Genomic DNA, 20,291 nt, shown 5'->3' with positions numbered 1-20,291 from the left:
ATGACAATATTTCTTTGTAACTTCACAACTGATTTTGTTACTGTTATGAATTATAATGTAAATATCTGATATGTGACCTCTGTGGGTCAAGACCCTCAGGCTGAGAACTGATGCTCTAGAGGTTTTGGACGTAGAAATCTGTAGACTTGTGGGCAGCTCTTTTTCAATTAAAAGCATCTTTGGTTAAGGGGATACTGAGGCCTTTGAGTACTGTGAAGGCGTGAGGTCAAGGTGACCACTTCCCCTCAACGCTGTTAGATGTTACTCTTTGGTATGAGGCAAATTAACCTTGGGTCTCCCTTGTTCAAGCACACAAGAACTTCCTGCTTCTCCTTTCTCTTTAAAGCCCATCCCAAGCCCTTTCAGATAGTCCTGAACAGGCTTCCTTTGCACAACTTCCCTCTCTCACTCACTTAGCGTTCATTTTGGTCTCATGTATTTTGGGCTGGCTTTGAACTTGCTATTTAGCTAGTGATGACTTTGAAGTTCTTATTCCCCTGCCTCCAGCTCTAAGATGCAGGTATTACAGGTGTGGGCCACAGCACCCACTCTGCTGGGCTGGAGACAAAACCCAGGGTTTCTGCACGCTAGACAGATATTCTACCAACGAGGCTCCATCCCCAGTCCCACTCAGCCACATCTACCTTGATGGTGCAGCTGTGCTCTCAATGTTTCTAGATCACATATGGAGCTGCTAGAAAAATGGGAAACACTCTGCTAAACTCCCCCAGTACAGCAGCTAGTGCCATAGGCTGTGGGTGGACAAGCTCAACTTCTGTCCACTCCCTCTGGGATCTTAGATTCCTGTGGGATCACTGGCCTGAGGGAGTCATCTGGATGAGGTCACACGTGGAGCCTCTGACAGGACTCTCCACTCTCTTTTGCTTATGGTCTCATTTAAGGGCTGACAGAACCATCCCATGTGGGTGCAGCCCATGTGGGTGCTTCAAGGTCTTTTCTGCCCTCCTCAGCTTCAGCACAGTCACAGGGCTAGATGGCAGCAAGTGTGGAGGACAACGTGCACTTCCTCAATACTGGCTGACCTGGGCACTGTCATATGACACCATTCTCTGGGCATGAAGTAGAATGTGTCCAAGAGTGTCCTCCAGTGCGCATATGTACCTGCTTTCATGTATGCTCGTGTATGTGTGTGCATGTAGGTGTATGCATATGGCGGCCAGAGATCAACCTCAGATTATTCCACAAGAGCCATCCCTCTTGTTCTTTGAAACAGGGTCTCCTCCTAGCCTGGAACAAGCCAGGAGGGCTAGGTTGGCTGACCGGCAAGCCCCAGAATCCCCGTCTCCTTCCTCACAGGTCTAGGATTACAAGGGAGTGCTACTATGCCTAGATTTTATTTTATTTTATTTTATCTTATCTTATTTATTTTATGTGTCCTAGGGACTGAACTCAGGTCCTCCTGCATGTGTGGAAGCATGTTACCTACTGAAGCCATTTCCACAGTTCCAACTTTTAAAGCTTTTATACAACAAGAAAGTCACTAACATCATATAGAGTCAGAGAAAATATTTGCAAATCATGTCTGCTGGACAGTTAATACCCTAAATACCTAAGGAGCATCTACCGCTCCACAGCGAAACACCCTCAACAAACCCCATTTAAAAATACGCAAGGATCTAGGTAGATATTTTATAAAGACCGCCACAGCTCAGATGTGAAGGGGAGGGGGGAAGAGATACATTTGATGTGCTATTTGGGGTACAAGGTCAGAAAAGTAACCCAGAGAGGGAAAATATCAACAGAGTTGAAAAATGAATGTTCTAGAGACAGGCGCTGCTGTGCCACGCTAGGATTTTCCAACACTGTGGTTCCTCAGCCAAAGGCCCCGAGGGATCCTGTTTTAATGTCCCCATGCATGAGCAGCCAGGACAGTCACTAAGTGCCCAGAAATAACAAGGAAGCCAATCTCATGGTTTCTTGCACACACCTGTGTCTGCCCAGATACAGAACCCTCCCTGCCTTTGCCACACTCATCACCCACACTGAGCTGTAAATGACTTCTGCTTATCGCCCCAAATGAGTCCCAGCCATGCTCAATGGGGACTCATCACCCACCGCAGGTTTCAAGAGCATCTGCAAAGGCAAACGGAACAAGGTTCCGTGAAAGGCTCTGGCAGAGAGGGACAGCCTGTCAGCATGGCGGGCTGAGGGTGGGCCAAAGACCCAGGCACCACCTCTCTCTGTCTGTCTCTGTCTGTTTCTCTGTCTGTTTCTCTGTCTGTGTCTGTGTCTGTCTCTCTGTCTGTCTCTCTGTCTGTCTCTCTGTCTCTGTCTCTCTCTGTCTCTCTCTGTCTGTCTCTCTCTCTGTCTGTCTCTCTCTCTCTCTCTCTCTCTCTGTGTGTGTGTCTACAGAGGCCAGGTCAACTTTGGGTGTTGCTCAGGCACATCTACCTTGTGTTTTAGAGACAAGGTCGCTCATCAGCTTGGAACTCGCCAAGAAAACAGGCTGTGCAGCTGGTGAATCCCATGGACCCACCTGTCTCTGCCACCTCAGCTCTGGGATTTTAAGACTATGTTACCATGCCTAAGCTTTTTTACAGAGTTCTAGGGATTTAACGTGTATGGCAAGTCCTTTATTATTGGCTCAGCCATGTCTCCAACTCGGAGGCTGATGTTCTTTGAGTACTCAGAGTGTCAGTTTCCTCTTCACCACATTCAGTGGACAGGCGAGCAAGCGTGCCCTGTGGCCTCCTCATTCCAGCTGTCAGCTGGGATTAGACCAGGATGCCCAGGGTCATTAGAAACAGAGTTAGGGTGGGAGCTGGAGGCTTGGCTTAGAGGACAGGAGCTTGCTGTGTGCATGAGAGGCTGAGTGGGACTCCTCAGTACACACTGAAGATGCAAGGTGGGAACAACCCAGGGCAAGGCAGGGAGCTGGAATAATCAGACCGCTGAGCTCCTAGTTTAGGGAAAGACCCTGGCGTAGTGAATAAAGTGGAGAGTGAGGGAGGAAGAACCCACACTCACTTCAACCTCTGGCCTCCACATGCATGTCTGCACATGTGTGCATACCTTCATGTGTGCATGCATGTACGCACATGCTGCCTATACACAATCACAAACACAAAAGCGTAAGAGATACTCACCTCTCTCAATGTTGGCTTGCCAATGAAGAAGTCTGTGTTTTTGCTGCTTTTGGGAGGGTTGAACTTGGGGTTTAGGAAAGCACATCCATTCGCGATGGCCTCCAGGGGAGCTGGACCTTCATAAGGAAATCCAAGCCCAACGAACAGCTGGTAAGACAAAAAAAGACAGCACCTGAAGATAGCAGTCAGGACTGCCTCTGAGCTGTGGCCTGTTTCTGTGGACGCCTCTGACGTTCTGCAGAGGGCTTAGGTCTCCAGGTTGGTGACTTGCAACCAAGTGAAGGGGTGTACACCAGAATGTGCAGAAGGACACGTGTGAGGGCTGGGGAGGAACTTGCCTTGTTCCCATCTCCTTTTCTGACATAAAAATAATGTTAGGTGCTGAGGGGCAGAGAGGGCAAGAGTGTAAAACAAAACCAACAATAAAACCCAGGACCCAACAGTCGTCTTTCTGTCACTCAGCAGGCGACATAACTGGAAAAACACTTGCTTAACTAAACAGAAGGTTTCTTCACTCAAGCAGGGAACAACGGGCTCTTTCAGGGACTCTGGGGATCAGGGACAGAAAGGTCACTTGGCGGTTTGATTACAGTTCAAATGAAACTGCTTTCAAACTTGGGAGGTCAGTAAACACAGGTTTTATGATAGCGTTCTCACTGGGGATACCACTAGCTGCCTGGTTTTGTTTTTTCCTCTGTGGGAGCAGAGGTTTCAAAGTCTGCAATTTTCCAGCTTTCCTCCCCAGCTAGCAAATCCTCAAATTTCTCTAGATGGACAGTAGATGGCAGCAGAAACAAGCTAAAGGTCCTTAGAAAGCCCGCATCGGCCTGAAGCTGTGGGGACAAAGGGATGCTCCAGCCAGGCTCTGTAGGGCGCAAAAATGCAGGTTTGTGTATAGCAGGTTGGGGACACTGTGCTGTGAGTGAGTGGTGTCACCAGGTGGGGTCTAATCTTGGTGCTGTCTGCCCACAGGCAGAAGCCAAGTCTGAAATGGAATACACCGAGTGACAAGGAGACATGGGTGTGTGGGAGTGGGGTAGGGTGGAGGATGATGGGGTTCCTTGTGCCCTCAAGTTCAGAAATACCCAGGCCATTTCCACCAAGAAATGTAACCATTCAGACTGGAATGAAGACATTTTAGAGATCAAGAGACATTAGCGTTCCTCCCTTGGGCGACCAGACACAGAAACAATGAACCCCATGGAACTGGGATTTCTCCTGAGTCTCACGCTGGGAGAAGGGAGCCTCGTGCTGGCCTGGTGGGAGGGGGAAAGGGGAACACGACCCATGGGACAATCTGTCTCCCAGGAAGAGATTTCACAGAGTTCTGACAACTTCTCAGGAGAGACTGGAGCTGAGACCCCAGGGGTCAGTGATGACCTTGTCCATTCCTTGACCAGGACTTCTTAGTTATGAATACCTCTTGTCATCTTAAACCCAAGCGCTGTGTCAGAACTCCAAAGATGAACCTAAGAGGCACTAGACCTTTCTGTTTCTCTCCCCAGTGTGGCCACAGTGGTAACTCTCTTTGCTCCTCTCTGTCATTTAACCCTTTAACTGACCCACTGAGGAAAGACGGCTGAACCTACCTAGCGTGTTAGGGCTGCCAGGGCCCAGATCTGACCCTACCAGCTGGGAACACAGGGCTGCATCCGGCACCCCAGCTCTTCCTGACTCTAGGAAGAACATGCTAGCCGACACAGACAGGGTCTTGGCAGGTCTAAGGAAAGCTGCTGGAGCCCAGAGTACTTCTTGACCTCTGAACATCGGGTCTGCCAAAGAGTTCTGATAGCCTCTCCTCAACTCTACACTGTCATAAACACCCCTGGAAGAGATGGAAGCAGCACATGCTGATCCATTTAAACAGAGTATCCTGGTGAGGGGTGGTTATCTCCTTTAGTTCAACCAAGCTGAATCTATTAATTATAGGGTGAGAGGGCTATTGCTTGATGAACCCAAATGTGACCTAAGCTTGATTATATCTGAATAATAATTTGCACCAACCCCTAGGTCCTCCTGGCACAGAGTATCTCAGTACACATAAACATTTAGGGGGATGGGGAGACGGCTCAGTGGGCAAATAAGTGTTTGCTATGCAAGCATCAGAAACCTGAACTCAGATCCCCAGAGCCCCCAGAGCTGGATGCAGGAGCATATATCGGCAATCCCAGGCTCCCACAGGGTGATGGGAGAATCCTTAGGAGCATAAAGCCAGCTGCTTGGGCATATGCAATGGTGAACAGTGGCGACCACGTTTCAAACAAGGTTGGAGAGGAGAATGAACACCTGAAGATTTTGTCACATGCATAGTGTGACATTCATGTAGCTGTGCTCACGTATGTGAACACACACATACACATGCGCACATACACACATAGTGTAATAAACACTTCGCACCAACTCCCCAAGTCTCAGTCACCATCTTCCAAGGACTCTTAAGCAAAAACTCCACCATTTCTTCGCAGTGAGTTTTCTTGTCACACTAGTTAAGGTGACATGCACTGGTGTATGCCCTTGAAACACTGAAGTAACAGTTTTCTGTCAGCTGTCAGTAAGCAATTTCCCCCTTGGTTCCTGTGTACTCATTACCTATGCCATCACAGTGGAGCACATGTATGAAGGTTGCACAGCATATCTAAGAGCTGAATGACCATAGTCTAGGTAGAGAGAACTCGGCATCTCCAACCAAAAGCTTCTGCCTCCTTACAGTCTTGCCACACACCTCAACCACGCCACCTTGCCCTTTCTCTTGATCCATCACTGTGCCTACTTATAGCCCTCCCTTCCGTCCCCCATCACGTGTCTCTCATCTCCTTTCTTTCTGAGGCTTCCATGTTTATTTCCACTACACCCTCATAAATTTCTTTACCAAAGAAGGAAGAAACACAAGACAAGAAAGCATCCAGGATGGGGAGAGAGCCTGGTACGTAAAGAGTACTTGGACTGGAGTTTGAATCCTCAGCACTCAGGTAAAAATCTGGGTGTGGTCACATGCTCCTGTAACTCCAGTACTGTGTGGGCTGGGAACAGGATGCTGCTGGGGCTTGCTGGTCTCCAGCCTAGCTCCAGGTTCAATTAGAGACCCTGTCTCAAGGGAATAAGGCAGAGCATTGTAGAACAGCTCCTCTTCTAGCGTTGACACAAATTCACACGGACGTACACACCTACATATGTGTGTGTGCATAAAAACTGGAGAAAAGAAACCATTCAAGTGCTAAGGCTCAATAATTCCCCAGAAAACCAGCCATACTGTATGGGCTTAAGTCTGCTCTTCAGAAGGCCAGAGTCTGACTAGGATATTCTAGATGTCGTCCATCTCCATGGCCACAACTCCAATTCCACCAATGAGCGTTTCTAAATAGAAGGATCACATGCTCCAGAATTAAAATTATGACAAGGCAGATCAGACAAAAGAGCACATGTTTTATTCATGGCAAGGATTGGGGCACCCTGACACAGTCACTGAGATATTTTTTCTCTGTTTTGAAAGGAAAAAGGATTGTTTTAACCCTTAGTGTGTCAACGAAGATTCTTTTAACCACTCCTGGGCTTGTTCAGTTTCATTCACGTCTATTATGCATGTGTGTGGTTATGTGCACATGTGTGCGCAGAGGCCAGAGGTCAACCTTGGGTGTCTCCCTCAGTTGTTCTCCATTGTTTTCTATGACAAGGTCTCTGTACTTTGCCTAGGCTGGTTGGCCAGTAAGCCCCAGGGACCCACTGACCTCCATGTCTCCAGTGCTGGGATTAGAAGCGAGTACCACTCACTACATCCATTGTTTTAGATGAGGATTTGGGGGACTAAACACAGGTCTTCCTGCTTAGGGGGCAAGTACTTTACTGATAGTTATCTCAGCCTCAGGAATTTGAACTAAATACTTTATTATGTAATGGTATTTAAACCCAGAGACTCATATACAGGGGAAGTACTAGGTCACATACCTGTATTTATACCTATGTGTGCACATACATATACACCTATATATATAAGAACTGGGTGAAAGAAACTATTCAGATACTAAAGCCAAACTCTTTCAGGGAAAACCAGCCATATTGTATGGGCTTAAATCTGTTCTTTAGGAGACCGGAGTCTGACAAGGAAATTATATCCCACCCCAGCTCTGGCCATTTTTAATGGGGAAATGCCAAGAATAATGAAATATTGGACCCACATAAACTCAGCATGTACTTTTCTGATAATTATTAATTAGGAGGATCAGGAAGGAATTTGAATTAACCTTAGTTTGCACCCCAAAATTGATTACTGGTCAAAGGCTTGGGCAATGAGATGATTATGCAGTCATGATTTCCTCATTCAGTAACCATGGAAACTGCCTCAGTGTACGAATTCTTGAGGCTCATTTGTAGTCTAGAACCTTAGCTAAAGTAACACAAGCACTGTCTTCTCAGGGGTGAAGTGGGGCCAACACGGATACTTCTGTCATGGAACTGTTTTGAGGACTGAAGGAGATAGTGTGTAGAAATATTCAATAGTCTCAGGCTTGGTGCTAGTAACCATTTGGGAAATAGTTTCCCAAGTTTGAATTCAGTTGTAATTTCAGTCAGCTAAACACTGTGTATGCCCTTCTACCAGATAGATGGAGGTGAGGTGTATGTAGGTGTTTGTTAAAAGTGACAACTTTAGCCCTTTCATGTTTTCATGAGTTTTCACCCTCCCTCCCTCCCTCCCTCCCTCCCTCCCTCCCTCCCTCCATCCCTCCCTCCCTCCCTCCCTCCCTCCATCTCACTGAGATCTGCCTGCTGCTGCCTCCTGAGTGCTAGGATTAAAGGCGTGTGCCATTATGCCAGCCAGTTCTCACTATTTCATATACTACAAAACTACCAGAAGAGAGAGATAAGGCAGTGTGCAGTGACTTCCAGATGGGAAGGCCAGTCCTCAAACTGTATGGTATTGTTAAGCCCCACTTTTGTTCTTGATACAGGATAGCAGTATCTACTTCTAGGAATAGGTATCTCCTTCATATCTTTAAAAACGAATTTCTACAATGGTTGGGCATGATGGTCAGTTTTAATTGCCACCTTGGTACAACCTAGAATTACCTGGGAAGGGAGGGGGTCTCAATGGGCAGCTGTCTAACAGACTGTGGGTATGTCTGAGGGGACTATCTTGATTGCCTTAATTAATATGGGAAGATCTAGCCTAAAAGAGGGCAGCATCACTTCCTGGGTTTGAACCTGGGCAAGAATGGATAAACCACTAGACATGTGTACATTTATTTCTTCTCTGCTCTTTGGTGTTGTATTCCTTACTTTTCTGTTGCTGTGACAGAATATCCTGAGAAAAAGCAAGTTAGAGAAGGAAAGGTTTATTTGGCTTATAGTTTCAGAAAGGGATACAGTCTATCACAATAGGGAAAATGTCGTCCCTTTCTTTGTGACGGTTAGCTTTGTCACTCTCACACAACCTAGAATCATCTGGGAAGAAAGTCTTCATGAGGGACTGTGTAGAGCAGGTTGGCCTGAGGGGATTATGTTCATTATGTTAATGCATGTGAAAGACCCATCCACTTTGGGTGGCAACATTCCCTGGGCAGGGCATTGAGAACTGTGTAAATGTGAAGAAAGAGGGCTGAGCACAAGCAAGCATTCATTCACTACTTGTTCTCTGTTAACCCTGGATGCAGCTGCTTCAAGTTCCTGCTGCCTTGACTTCCTCACAGTTGTGGACCATAACCTAAACTTGTGACCCAAATAAACATTCTTCTTCCTTAAATTTCTTCTGTTGGATATTTCATCACAGCAAAAGAAATAAAATTAAGAAATTATGTTAGATAGAAGGCTTGGGGCCAGCCCAGACACACTAGAGTTTGCTTACAAAAAGGTTTTCTTTTTGTTGTTGTTGTTGTTAATATGTTTAGTAAGTGCTGGGTTGGTGTCTAACTTGTGTTACTCTGTAAGCATGCCTGTGAGAGATTGTCTTAATTAAGTTAATTGGTATGGAAAGACAGCCCACTGTGAGCAGTACCATTCCCTAGGCAGAAGTCCTGAAGTGTATAAGCCTGGAAAAATTGAGCTGAGCACAAGTAAGTAAGCAACAGAACATGATACCTTCATTTCTGTCTGATTGAGTTATAGATGTGTTATTACTAGCTGTTTCAATGGATGATAATCTGGAATTGTAAGCTGAAATAAACCACTATGTCAGAATATTTTGTCATAGCAACAGAAATGAAACCCAGCCAAACCTAGGGAAAGGGGAGCCAAGAGTTAGCTGGGGTTTGGGGAGCTTTTAGCTGTGCGTTTGGGGCTGCAGTTAGGCCCAAAGGAAAGACTGCTGAGTAAAGCACACACTCCACATTGGTCACACCTGTTTATGTGTCTAGCTGAGATGACTTGGTGAAGAACTAGGGTCCTCCTGGGTCACCTAAGTCACGGAGGGAAGAATGGTGGGGGGTGCTGGGAAATGAGTGTATGAACAGCAGCTTCCCCTGCTAGGCTACAGTTAGAATTTGTCTTTGACTACAGAAGGGGAGTACCTAGTTTGGCTAGAGAGGAGAGTCCAGATACCCTTCCAAGTAGGATGTGAATACTTGATGTTCATTACAGTGCACTAGTAACAACAACCCAAGAGAAGGTGGGAAAGGTAATGAAGTTAAACGAGGAAGATAGGCTGGTGATGCTGAGTGCTTGGTTTGGGGGGCCCTGAGCTTGATCCCCCCACCACATAAACAGGCTATGGAAATGCATACCAGTAATCCCTGTATTCAGAAGATGGAGGTAAGGGGATCAGAGGTTCAAGCTTATCCTTGCCTACTTGGTTAAGTCTGAGGCCAGCCTGGGCTACATGAGACCCTGCCTCAACAAACAAACAAACAAACAAACAAACAAAAACTAGGAAGGTGAAGAAAAGTCATATTAGAGGAGATGGACAGTTAAATCAAAATGTAAAATATGCAAAAATGTAAAAAGTGAGGCATGATTCGCAGGCCCCAACTCCTCTTTGAGAGTTTGATAGACCAAATGACCGGTCTATAGTTTTTAGATATCTAGTCTATCAAAATTTATAGCTCTGTTAGATGAGGCTTCTAGACTATAGCAACTTCCCAATACTTTAAGCCCCAATTTTCATGTTATACCAACATCCCTCTGTCTTCTGAGGCCAGGGCTCCCAATGGCATGCTCAGAGTTCTACTCTGGAAGCAGAGTTTCAAAGATGGCTTATAGGCCCAGGAAGTAGCTTAGTGGGCACATGCTTGCCCTAGCATGTACTAGGCAATCCCCGACACTAAAGGAGCCCAAAACAAAGCAATAGCAAAATCCAAAGATGGCTCATTAATAAAAAAATAATGAGCCTCAAAGTGACTGAACAGCAGCCATTTCCCCTATCTCTGAAGATCTCAGGGAGAGAAGACCAGGCTTGTTCCTCTGGTTAGCTGAGTCTGAGGAGAGTCTTCCATTTTACAGACACTTCTCCTTTGGCAGCTCCTGTTCTTAACTTCCAACATGGAAGGGAAGAAATTGCTTGAGACTGCTCGGTGGCACTGAAGAAGGAGTTAGAAGCAGGAAACAACAGGACATTCCAAACTCAGCTCTTATTCATCTCAGTTGCCCACTGCTGGGCTCTCGATGTAAGGGAAGTCTTGGCCACACACCACCTGCGTTCCTCTTACCTACTAACATCTGAGTCATAACTCCACATGGAGTGGTTTAACATGTTCTTTAAGATGTATCTGTATTTTAAATTATGTGTAGCTCTGTGTGTGTGTGTGTGTGTGTGTGTGTGTGTGTGTACATGAATGCAGGCGGTACCCACAGAGGCCAGAGGCATCAGATCCTTTGGAGCTGGAGTTAAAGGTAGCCCAATGTGGGTGCTGGCAACAGAACTTGGGGCCTCTGGAGAGGTAGCATGTGCTGTGTTCTTAACTGGCGAGCCATTTCTCCAGCCTTAATATATTCATATTAGAGAAACAGATGCTAAATAATTCTAACTGAAGCAACACTGTAAGGTACCAGTTTTAAATTAATTACTTAAAACGTTTATGTGTATATATGTATGTGTGTGTGTGTACCTGTTTATCTCTGTTCCATGTGTTTGTAGCATCTACAGAGCCTATGGGGGATTAGATCTTTTGGAACTGAAGTTAGAGGCAGCTGTGCCTGCTACAGGTACTGAGAACTGAGCCCTGGTCCTTTGTAAGAGCAGTATGTGCTCTTAACCACTGAGCCATTTCTCCAGTCCCAACACCTGCTTCCTTTGTTTTTAAGGATATGTATGTATGTATGTATGTATGAATGTATGTATGTATGTATATTTATATATTTGATCCTTATGTATATCTGAGCACGAGCTTCTCATGATCAAAAACCAAGCCACACCCTTGGCTGTGTGGCCTGCTCCAACATCATGGCTGGGTCTTAGAGGCTCTTTTCTTGTGTTCCTCCAGACAGGATGGACTTCAATTTTGGCCCATTTCCCATTCTCTGACAAGGTAAATGGATGGTAGGCAAATGAGGGCTCTTTTAAGATCTGCAAGGCCGAGGGAGCCATTCCCAGGGTCAGGCTAATAGAAGCATTCGAGGCGGTAATGACACGCTGTGTGGCAGCTCTGCCCTGGTGTTATTTTAAAGGAACTTGAACTTTCAGCAGGATCGCACCAAAGAAAAGTGAAAGGAGGCAAGCGGCAGAAAATAGAAATGCTGCAGAGAAAAGGCTGGGACATCGGAAATGTCAAACTAAGAAAGAAACTGACGGGAAGAGAGCAGTGAAACTGGGGCGTTCCTGTCTCACAGATCCGAGCAGTCATCAGGTGACAGGAGACCTTCTAAGAATTAGAAGTCCTCAGAAAACGAAACCCAGTTTTTCAAAATGTTTATCCTTGAAATCATACAAATGACCTGGGGGCAAAAAGAATCAATTGTGTTTACAGAATGAGAAACTGAGACAAAAATCAGATATTATCCTTTTACCTGGTGAACAGCCACACTCTGTTTATAAGAGACTTGTACTATCGTGTATGTGGTGTGAGTACAGGTGTGGGTGTGCTCATGCCACGGCATGGAAGTGGGGGATCACATGCCAGGCAAATGCTACCATTAACATATACGTATATGTATATGATGTATATGTATGTATATATAATATATATGTGTGTGTGTATGTATAACTTTTAATTGCAAAAACACATGTTTTAAACAAAATCAATGAATGAACTCACAGCAGCCACAATTTATAACTTATTAACTTTTTTTCAGTAGTTGCTCTAGAACATCACTGCTTGGTTACTGCTTAAAGCTTAGACAGGGTCTCATTCCTAGGCTTGCAACAAGCTCCCTACATATTTGAGGATGATTTTGAACTCCTGATTCTTGCCTCTGAGTCCCACATACTGCGATTACAGACATGCACCATCATCTCCAATCTGGACCTTTCTTCTTTAGAGCCAATACACAGATACATTTGAAACACAAAACCACATGTAAAGGGTCTTTAATTGTAAAGTATATACGTGTACACAAACACCCAGAAAACCTGATAGCTAGGCTAACATGGGCTAATGTTTCTATGGAATCATTAAATGGATTATTTTAATAAATAATAATAGATATTAAAACTTGAGACACTACAGCACAACTCAGATCTGGTTGTGTGTGTGTGTGTGTGTGTGTGTGTGTGTGTGTGTGTGTGTGTGTGTGTGTTTCTGGGCAAGCATTGAGCCATATCTCTAATCTATTGTCTAAAGTTCTATCATACCATGAAAAGAAAGCATGAAAGACTCGGATCCCATTTTCAATGCCGGGAGGAACAAACCCATAAATTCTGTGACTTGTTATGAATCTGCTGGGAGGTTACCTTGGTTTCCCGGAGAAGAAACTGCAGGTCACGCCCACTGAGAATACCATGGTTTTTCACGTAACTGGGAATGTTCTTGGTACTGGAGCCATAAACAGTGGCATGCACTTCCATGTACGTGTGAATGATATCCAAGTAGAGTTTCTTATTCTAGAGAGGAGACAGTAGCAGAAAGTGCATTAGTAAAGAGACCTGCTTGGTAGGGCCAGACCTCGTGTAAGAGCTGCAGGATACAGGGATAAGAATGGTTAATGCAGGGATCTTGGCCCTGTGACACACAGATAGTGAGATTTATCTTAAACGCAATCTGGCCTAGGGATGGAGACGCGGCTCAGTAGGTGAACATGGTGGCCTGCCTGCAGTCCTGGAGCTAGGGGAGCAGAGACTATGGATCCCTGCAGTAAGCTGGCTAGTAGATGAGCCAAATCCATGACCTCTGGGTTCAAGTGAGAGGCTCTGTCTCAATACCTGAGGTGAACAATGAACAGGAAAGACAGTGATGTCAACCTTTGGCCTTCATATGTACCCACATACACATGTGTATATGTACAGGTCCCGATATGTGTGCCCCCACACATGCAAACCCACACATATGCATGCAGACTGCAGAGACACAAACACACATGAAAATAGGAATCTGTCTGGATCTTTAGGGTAGAAACAGCCATATTTCCACTATATAAGTCTGCAATCAGAACCATGTGAGTGTGTGTTACCATGTATCTAACCATGTTTATGTATTTATATTACTATTATTATTTGACTATATATATGTATACACACATGTGGTGAAATATTACAGAATAACAACCGTCATGGTCAAGTGTCTGGAAGTATCATCCTGGTTTTGGGAATTACTAGGGACCCAGTGCATTGCTTTTGGCTCACCAGTTTTTGGGAAGGAAGTTTGTGTGTGGTGGGGCAGGAATGAAGGCTTGGAGAAGGCAGTCAGCTGGCCTGGAATATTTATCCCGAGTTGTTAAGCTGTCTCCAGGGAATACAAACATCCCCTGTTTGCCAGTATTTCAAGTGATGATGAACTCATGCTGTCAGAGCTGCAGCCCACTTCACTCTGACACTGGGGAAGAGGAGGGTTTCTCTCACGATGCACTAGGTAGATCCAGCAGCTGGAGAGCTGAGAATACCCAGGTGAGCCAAAGGAGACAGAGGGTTAAGTGGGAACTTTGTGGTGCTCTGAATCAGTGAAGAACACTCAGCCTTTTTTTTATGAGGGGCAGAACCGAAGGTCCCGAGCATCTGCAGGCACAGGTTTTCAGGGTTCAAAATTGAAACCACCTGTGTTGAGGAAACAAGGTCCCTCTTGCTGCCCTTTGGCGTTTGTGTGACTAAGTAGTCCAAGTCGACCGTGTATGGTCTGACCCTCCCCCTCCCCCTGCTTCCTTTTGAATTTGAAGGATTCAAGCTCTGTAATGGCTTCCAGTTGTGTCAAAGTAGGACCTTCTGAGTGTCTTTTTTTTTTTTTTTTTTTTTTTTTGCCCCACACTGAGAAAAATCTAATAATAGCCAGTTTGTGACCAAAGACTGTTAAGGAACTTGAGAGAGAGGGCGGGGTGAGTGGCCCTAGCAGCCCCCAGTGCACAGATGAGGACTTGAACCTGAATGAAGCTGGTTGAAGCCTCTCTGTGTGACATCCTTGTCCTGTGGCTATCATACAACACCCTGACATTGGAGGAGGAAACCTTTTCAAAGCCAAGTTCAAGTTAAAATGTCCTATTTTATGCATTAGAGTAATAACCAGTAGTAAATAACCTTCTGACTGCAGGCCAGCCTACCAAAAAAGAAGATGCTTGAAACACAGGCTTAGTCCCACACCATGTCTGATGTGCGTGGCTACAAGCTGCTGACTTTCTGACTTCAGGGATGTGGCCCCTGACCAAACAAGAGTGCAATGGTTTATAAGTCCTGACTTCTTCTTACTTCAAGCCTGAGCCGTGTTTAGGATCTTCTACCTCCTGTAAGTTAACTGGAAGGGTTCTGGGGTATGGGTTCCTGTGCTGGGCATCTAATAAATTCTATCCACCCCCTGTATTCTCAGAACCTTGTCCGTCCCCAGGTCCTTTGGAAGCAGGCAGGGGGCTCCTAAAACCTTGCTGACTTCCCTAGTATGGGTCTGCCTAGAGGGGACTCAGTCCCAGGGAAGCTAGAAGTCCCAAAGGGCCCAGCTAGAACCTCTCCAACATTCAGAATGCACAACACAGAGGGCTAAGGGTCAAAGGTCACTGGTGTTGGCGTCAGCACAGGTAAGGCGAATGAGAGAGCAAGAGAAACACAGAGTGAGATGGAGAATACGGAGGTGAGGCAGAGAGGAAGGAAGGGGGGGAAAGGAGAGTGAAGAGGAGGAAGGAGGAGGAAGAAAAAGCTGAGGAAGAGGAAGAATAGAAGAGGGAGGAAGAGGAAGGAACAAGAAGAGAGGAAGGAGGATTAGTGTGAGAAAAAGCAGAGAGCCAGAGCTGGGACTGGGGCTTAGTGTTAGAATACGCTCTGAGCATGCATGAAGCCTTAGTTCCTCTAGCTACAACATCCGGGACCACATAATGTTAGCTTACAGGCAATTCCGCTAGGCTTCTCCCAGAGACCTAGCAACAGTTTATGTCATCACCAGCTGCCAGGTGCAGGTGGTTTATAGAGGACTGCTTGCTCCCCATTCCCACGTGTGCCCAGCTGGTCTCTCTCCCCCCTTTCTTTTTCTGTCTTTCTCTGTCCTTGAGGCTCTGCTCCTGTCTGCCTCTACCTTCTCCAGGCCTTCACCCCCCACCCCCAATCCTTTTTATACCAGCTCTGTTGCATGCTGTGATTTCTCAGGGAGATACCTTAGCATGGGCCTGCCAGGTATCCCCATCCCCAATGTATTATATTTCATAACACATTAGACACAAACAAACAAAGCTAAGGCAAAGAAATTGGAAGGATCCAGTGTCCACGCTGTACCCACGCCTGCCATTCTACACTCCCAAGTCTCTAGATTCCCATAACAGCAGTGGTGCTGGGCACCCCAACTCTTCCCAGATCTACCCCACATTTTCACTAGAGTCGCCTCTCAGGACAGTTTGTTGGCTTTGAAATGGGGGTTGGAAGTGGATGCAGTCATCTGTCCCTAACACAAAAAAGGGGCTTTCCTGCTAACAGCCAGCTGCTGACTGGAGAGGCCCCAGCCGCTGCAGCAAGACACAGCAGCAAACCGCCCATGTGGTTTCATTTGAGTCTAAACCCCTTCACTGCAGACAGATTCAAGATTAGGATCCCAGACAAACGCCTGGGAAAGGAAGGATCTAGGAGGTCACACATGTGCAACGACCAAATCCAGGAAAGGCAGGGGCTCTTTGAAGTTTTCCAAGCAGGAAGGCTTAGGCCAGGAGGAAAACTATGGCTATGGAGAGGCTCAACAGAGGGTGCTTGGGTGTGGTGACATCTGAGAAGAGATTCCTTTCAGAGAGGATTTAGGCTCTTAACTCTTAACTAAAGAGATGCCAGCAGGTGATGGGGGGGCCCGGGGAGAATGTTCCAAGCAGAACTTTGAGAGGATAGAAAACCTGGCCTCTCTTTCCCACAACCTAGTCACAAATAAACATCTGGCCATCATTTAGGATGTCAGGTAGTTAGTGTAGCTAGTGTATCTACCAATAGTTCACGATTTGGAAAGTCATATGGTAATGGTATATGAAGGTAGACCTTTGGAAACAATTAGGACTAGAGGAATTGAGATCTCATCATAGACAGTCTTGTGGTAGTTTTGTAGGAATCTGGGAGACGGAACCAACCAACCGTGTTTCTATTCCAAATGGAGCTGGTCCAGAGGCTCTCAGACAGCTCCCCGCTGAGACTAAAGACCAGACAAAAAGCAACGTAAGCAAAGCAGAGCTCATTCTGGCTCATAGTATGAGGGCATATATATAGTCTGTCATGGTGGGGAGGGCATGCTGGACGAGTGGGAGGCAGCTGATCACAGTGCCTCCAGTCAGGAATCAGAGAGAACAGAACGCTGGGCTGGGTTGTAAACATACTTCCTCCAGCAAGGCTCCGCCTACTAAAGGGTCCATAAATTTCCTAGAATGCCACCAGCTGGAGACCAAGTGAACCTCCGGGCTAAGGGGAAATCTCAAATTCACACCACAGTAGCTCCCCAGATGAAAGCCCACTCATGGCTACAGGAGCCTCAGGAAGTGTTTTAAGTTCAAATCTCAGGCCTAAACTTGGAGTGGCCACTCATCTCTTGAGGTTTGCCATCAGCCTCTTTGTGGCTTCAACAGGTCTCAAAAAGTGAGTCACCTGGGACGGATATCCACCCCATGTGCAGTCACCAAAGAAAGACGCCGATATGGATGTCAGGAAGTGCGTGCTGACAGGAGCCTGATGCAGCTGTCTCCTCGAAGGTCTGCCAGAGTCTGACATATCCGGAGGCGGATGCTCGCAGCTACCCATTGATCTGATCAAGGGTTCCCAATGAAGAAGTTAGAGAACTGAAGGAGCTGAAAGGGTTGGTGGCCCCAAGAGGAGAGCAACAGTGCCAGCCAACCAGAGCCTCCCAGGGTTTAAATCACCAGCCTGGGAGCACAAAGAGAGGCACCCATGACTTCAGCTGTATACTTAGGGGACGATGGCCTTGTTGGGCATGGGTGGGAGAGGAGATCCCTGATCCCATGAAGGCTGAACACCGAGTGGGGAGGAATTAGAGGGTGGGGAAGGGGTTGTCGAGGCAGGAGGGGGGAAGGGATGGGGGTTCCTGGGTGGTGGTGGGAATTGGGTGAGGGGATAAAATCTGAAATGTATTTTAATTAATTAATTAATCAATTAATTAAAAAGAAAGAAAGAAAGAAAAAAAAGTGAGTCCCCTTTCTCCACCACCCAGGTGCCCTCATCTACTTCCGACCTCAGCAGCTGGCACCAATCTCCTGTGAATCCCAAGCAGGCTCCTATTTATTGCTCTTACAGCCCCTGGGACCCTTTAGCCAGTAAACTCCCTAAACTCAAACTGCGCCCTAGTAAGTAGCTGGATTGAGGGAGAGATTAGAGACAGATGCCTGGGCCCACCCTCGCTCCCCACCCCCACCTCTGTCCCTGCTTCAAAGCTCTGATGCTTGCTCAATTGAATTCTGCTGGAATGAATATCATCATCAACAGTGTGTGTGTGTGTGTGTGTGTGTGTGTGTGAGCGCGCGCACACACACACACAAATAAATATGGTGTTGTCCACCTCGAATTCTGAGGTAGAGGATCTCATTAACTGGGGCTTACTGACTGTGCTAGCCTGACTGGTCAGCAAACCTGGGAAGCCCACTCCTAGCTCTATCTCTCCTGTCCTGGAATTACAATTGTGGGCCACTGTACCCAGTTTTTTTTAAGCATGGGCTCTGGGAACCAGATTTAGGTCCTCCTGCTTGTGAGGCAAAGTACATTACTGACTGAACCATTGTAACCAGCATCTTAAAAGAGCTCCCCTTGGTTCAAAAGGTCTGAAATGTCAAGGAGGACTAGTGTCAAGTCTCACTACCAAATAATTACAATGCATCAATGCTCCATTTGAAAAAAAAAAAAAAAAACAAACCATGGGAAGCAATGTTAGGCATATGGATAGTGTTTATACATGTGGGTGTTTGTAGTTCAAGTCTGTAAGTTTGCATGGGGATGATATAAATTAACTTCCAGATGGGGTTACTGAGGAGTGATGGTTTGCAGGGGTGAATGCAGCCTGAGTAGTGACTGTAATGTATAATTGCCACATTAAAATACCACCAGATTGTAACATCTGTAAATCTGGGTAGCATTCGGATGTCAGCTATGATTTAATAGGTCTACCAATAGTTCAGGCTTTGGAAATTCCCATATTGATGGTATCTGGAGGTGGACCTCTGGGAAGTAATTAGGATTAGATGAAGTCTGAGGAGGTGGGGGTGACCCTCATAATGGAACAATGGCTTCATAAGAGGGCCAAAACCCCCTGAGCTAGCACACTTGTGCTATTTGACTGCATGCAGCCCCTGACCTTGTTACGATGCAGATGGAGACCCTGGGCAGCCCCCGAGCAGATGATAACCACGTGCCAGGACTTCCCGGCCTCAAGTATTTTGTTATAACAACAAAACACTGGCTAAGGCAATACTTTACATGTGTGCACACACATGCGTCTACCTGGTTTTGGAGAGGTTGCTGATTTGCTTAGGTAAGGCAATACTTTACATGTGTGCACACACATGCGTCTACCTGGTTTTGGAGAGGTTGCTGATTTGCTTAGGTAAGGCAATACTTTACATGTGTGTACACACATGCGTCTACCTGGTTTTGGAGAGGTTGCTAATTTGCTTAGGTTGCAGGGACGCCCCCTGTCCCACCTCTCCAGGGCTTACAGGGATTACAAGCACAGATCACCACAACCATGCTCATGAGATGCAGGAGATAAACAGACTCCCCATATGTGTCATCACAAGACTCCTGGGGGCCCTTCTGCAGTTACACAGCAGAGGCAACAACTACTAGGGCAGAGACTGACCAGCCCAGCTGCAGAGCAGAGTTCTCAGGACTGCTGAGCTGCTTACAGGGACTGCTGCTTTGCTGAGCTGTTGCCCATGCCAGGATGGGCTTTTCTGGGATGTGGCTGCTTTTGAAGAATCCCTGTTCCTATAAGTAACTCCTTACCCATTCTTCTGTAGCAACCCCAATGAAAGCTCATTGGTTTACCAAGCTGTATTTTTGTGCAATTGTTAGTTTAGTCTGTAGTGGGTTCCATTTTCTGGCATAAGTAGGGGTGTGTGTGTGTGTGTGTGTGTGTGTGTGTGTGTGTAGAAATGGGTTAAGATCACTCACCAAAAACTTTCCTTCTCCAACTGCAGAAGTCTAAGGGCATTGAAAACAACCTATTCTTAAATGTCCTATCGCCCACCGACTTGAGATGCAGCAGAAAGGATGTGCACTGAGCATGTGCAGAAGCACACCTCCATCCCTGTCTCACACATCCCTGTCTCACAGCCACAGCATGGGATGCTCCTGTGAGGCCTCAGATGAGCAACCTGCTGCCTTCCAAATGCTTCTGGGTCTTAAGCTTAGTTTAAATTCTCATTAAAAACAACTGATCTAACTGATTAAAACGAAAACCGGAACCTCATATGGAGGCATGGGGGTGTGACACAGAAGGACGGGTGAGCAGGCAAGCAAAGGAGTGGGCGGCTGTCAGAGCTCCCTGGCTGTTTCTGGCTATAGCTTGAGGGATGAGAGGGAGTGAGATATTAAGAGTTTTGGGAAGTCAATTCAATCTAAGCAACACTATGCTCTCCATGGCCGGGTAAGAGGTGAAACGGAGAAACCGAGGATCAGATGTTTCTCAGCCAATTCCTCTTATGGCCCAGGAATAAGAACAGAAA

At 46.4% G+C, this 20,291-nt stretch overlaps 1 protein-coding gene across 10 annotated transcripts in view; it reads right to left on the bottom strand.

Moving 5' to 3' along the window:
- Positions 1 to 20,291, bottom strand: part of Mgat5 (alpha-1,6-mannosylglycoprotein 6-beta-N-acetylglucosaminyltransferase) — a 284,487-nt gene that overhangs the window by 25,125 nt on the left and 239,071 nt on the right. For all 10 annotated transcript variants that reach the window (XM_076941068.1, XM_076941066.1, XM_076941067.1 and 7 more), the window contains 2 exons: positions 12,919 to 13,068; positions 3,108 to 3,254 (listed from right to left, as the gene is read on the bottom strand). In XM_076941068.1, coding sequence (XP_076797183.1) covers positions 3,108 to 3,254; positions 12,919 to 13,068 — 297 coding nt within the window. The remainder of the gene's footprint in view (positions 1 to 3,107; positions 3,255 to 12,918; positions 13,069 to 20,291) is intronic.

Source organism: Arvicanthis niloticus, chromosome 10 (genome assembly GCF_011762505.2).
Source record: "Arvicanthis niloticus isolate mArvNil1 chromosome 10, mArvNil1.pat.X, whole genome shotgun sequence".
NCBI lineage: Eukaryota > Metazoa > Chordata > Mammalia > Rodentia > Muridae > Arvicanthis > Arvicanthis niloticus.
This window is presented reverse-complemented; position numbering and strand designations above follow the sequence as displayed.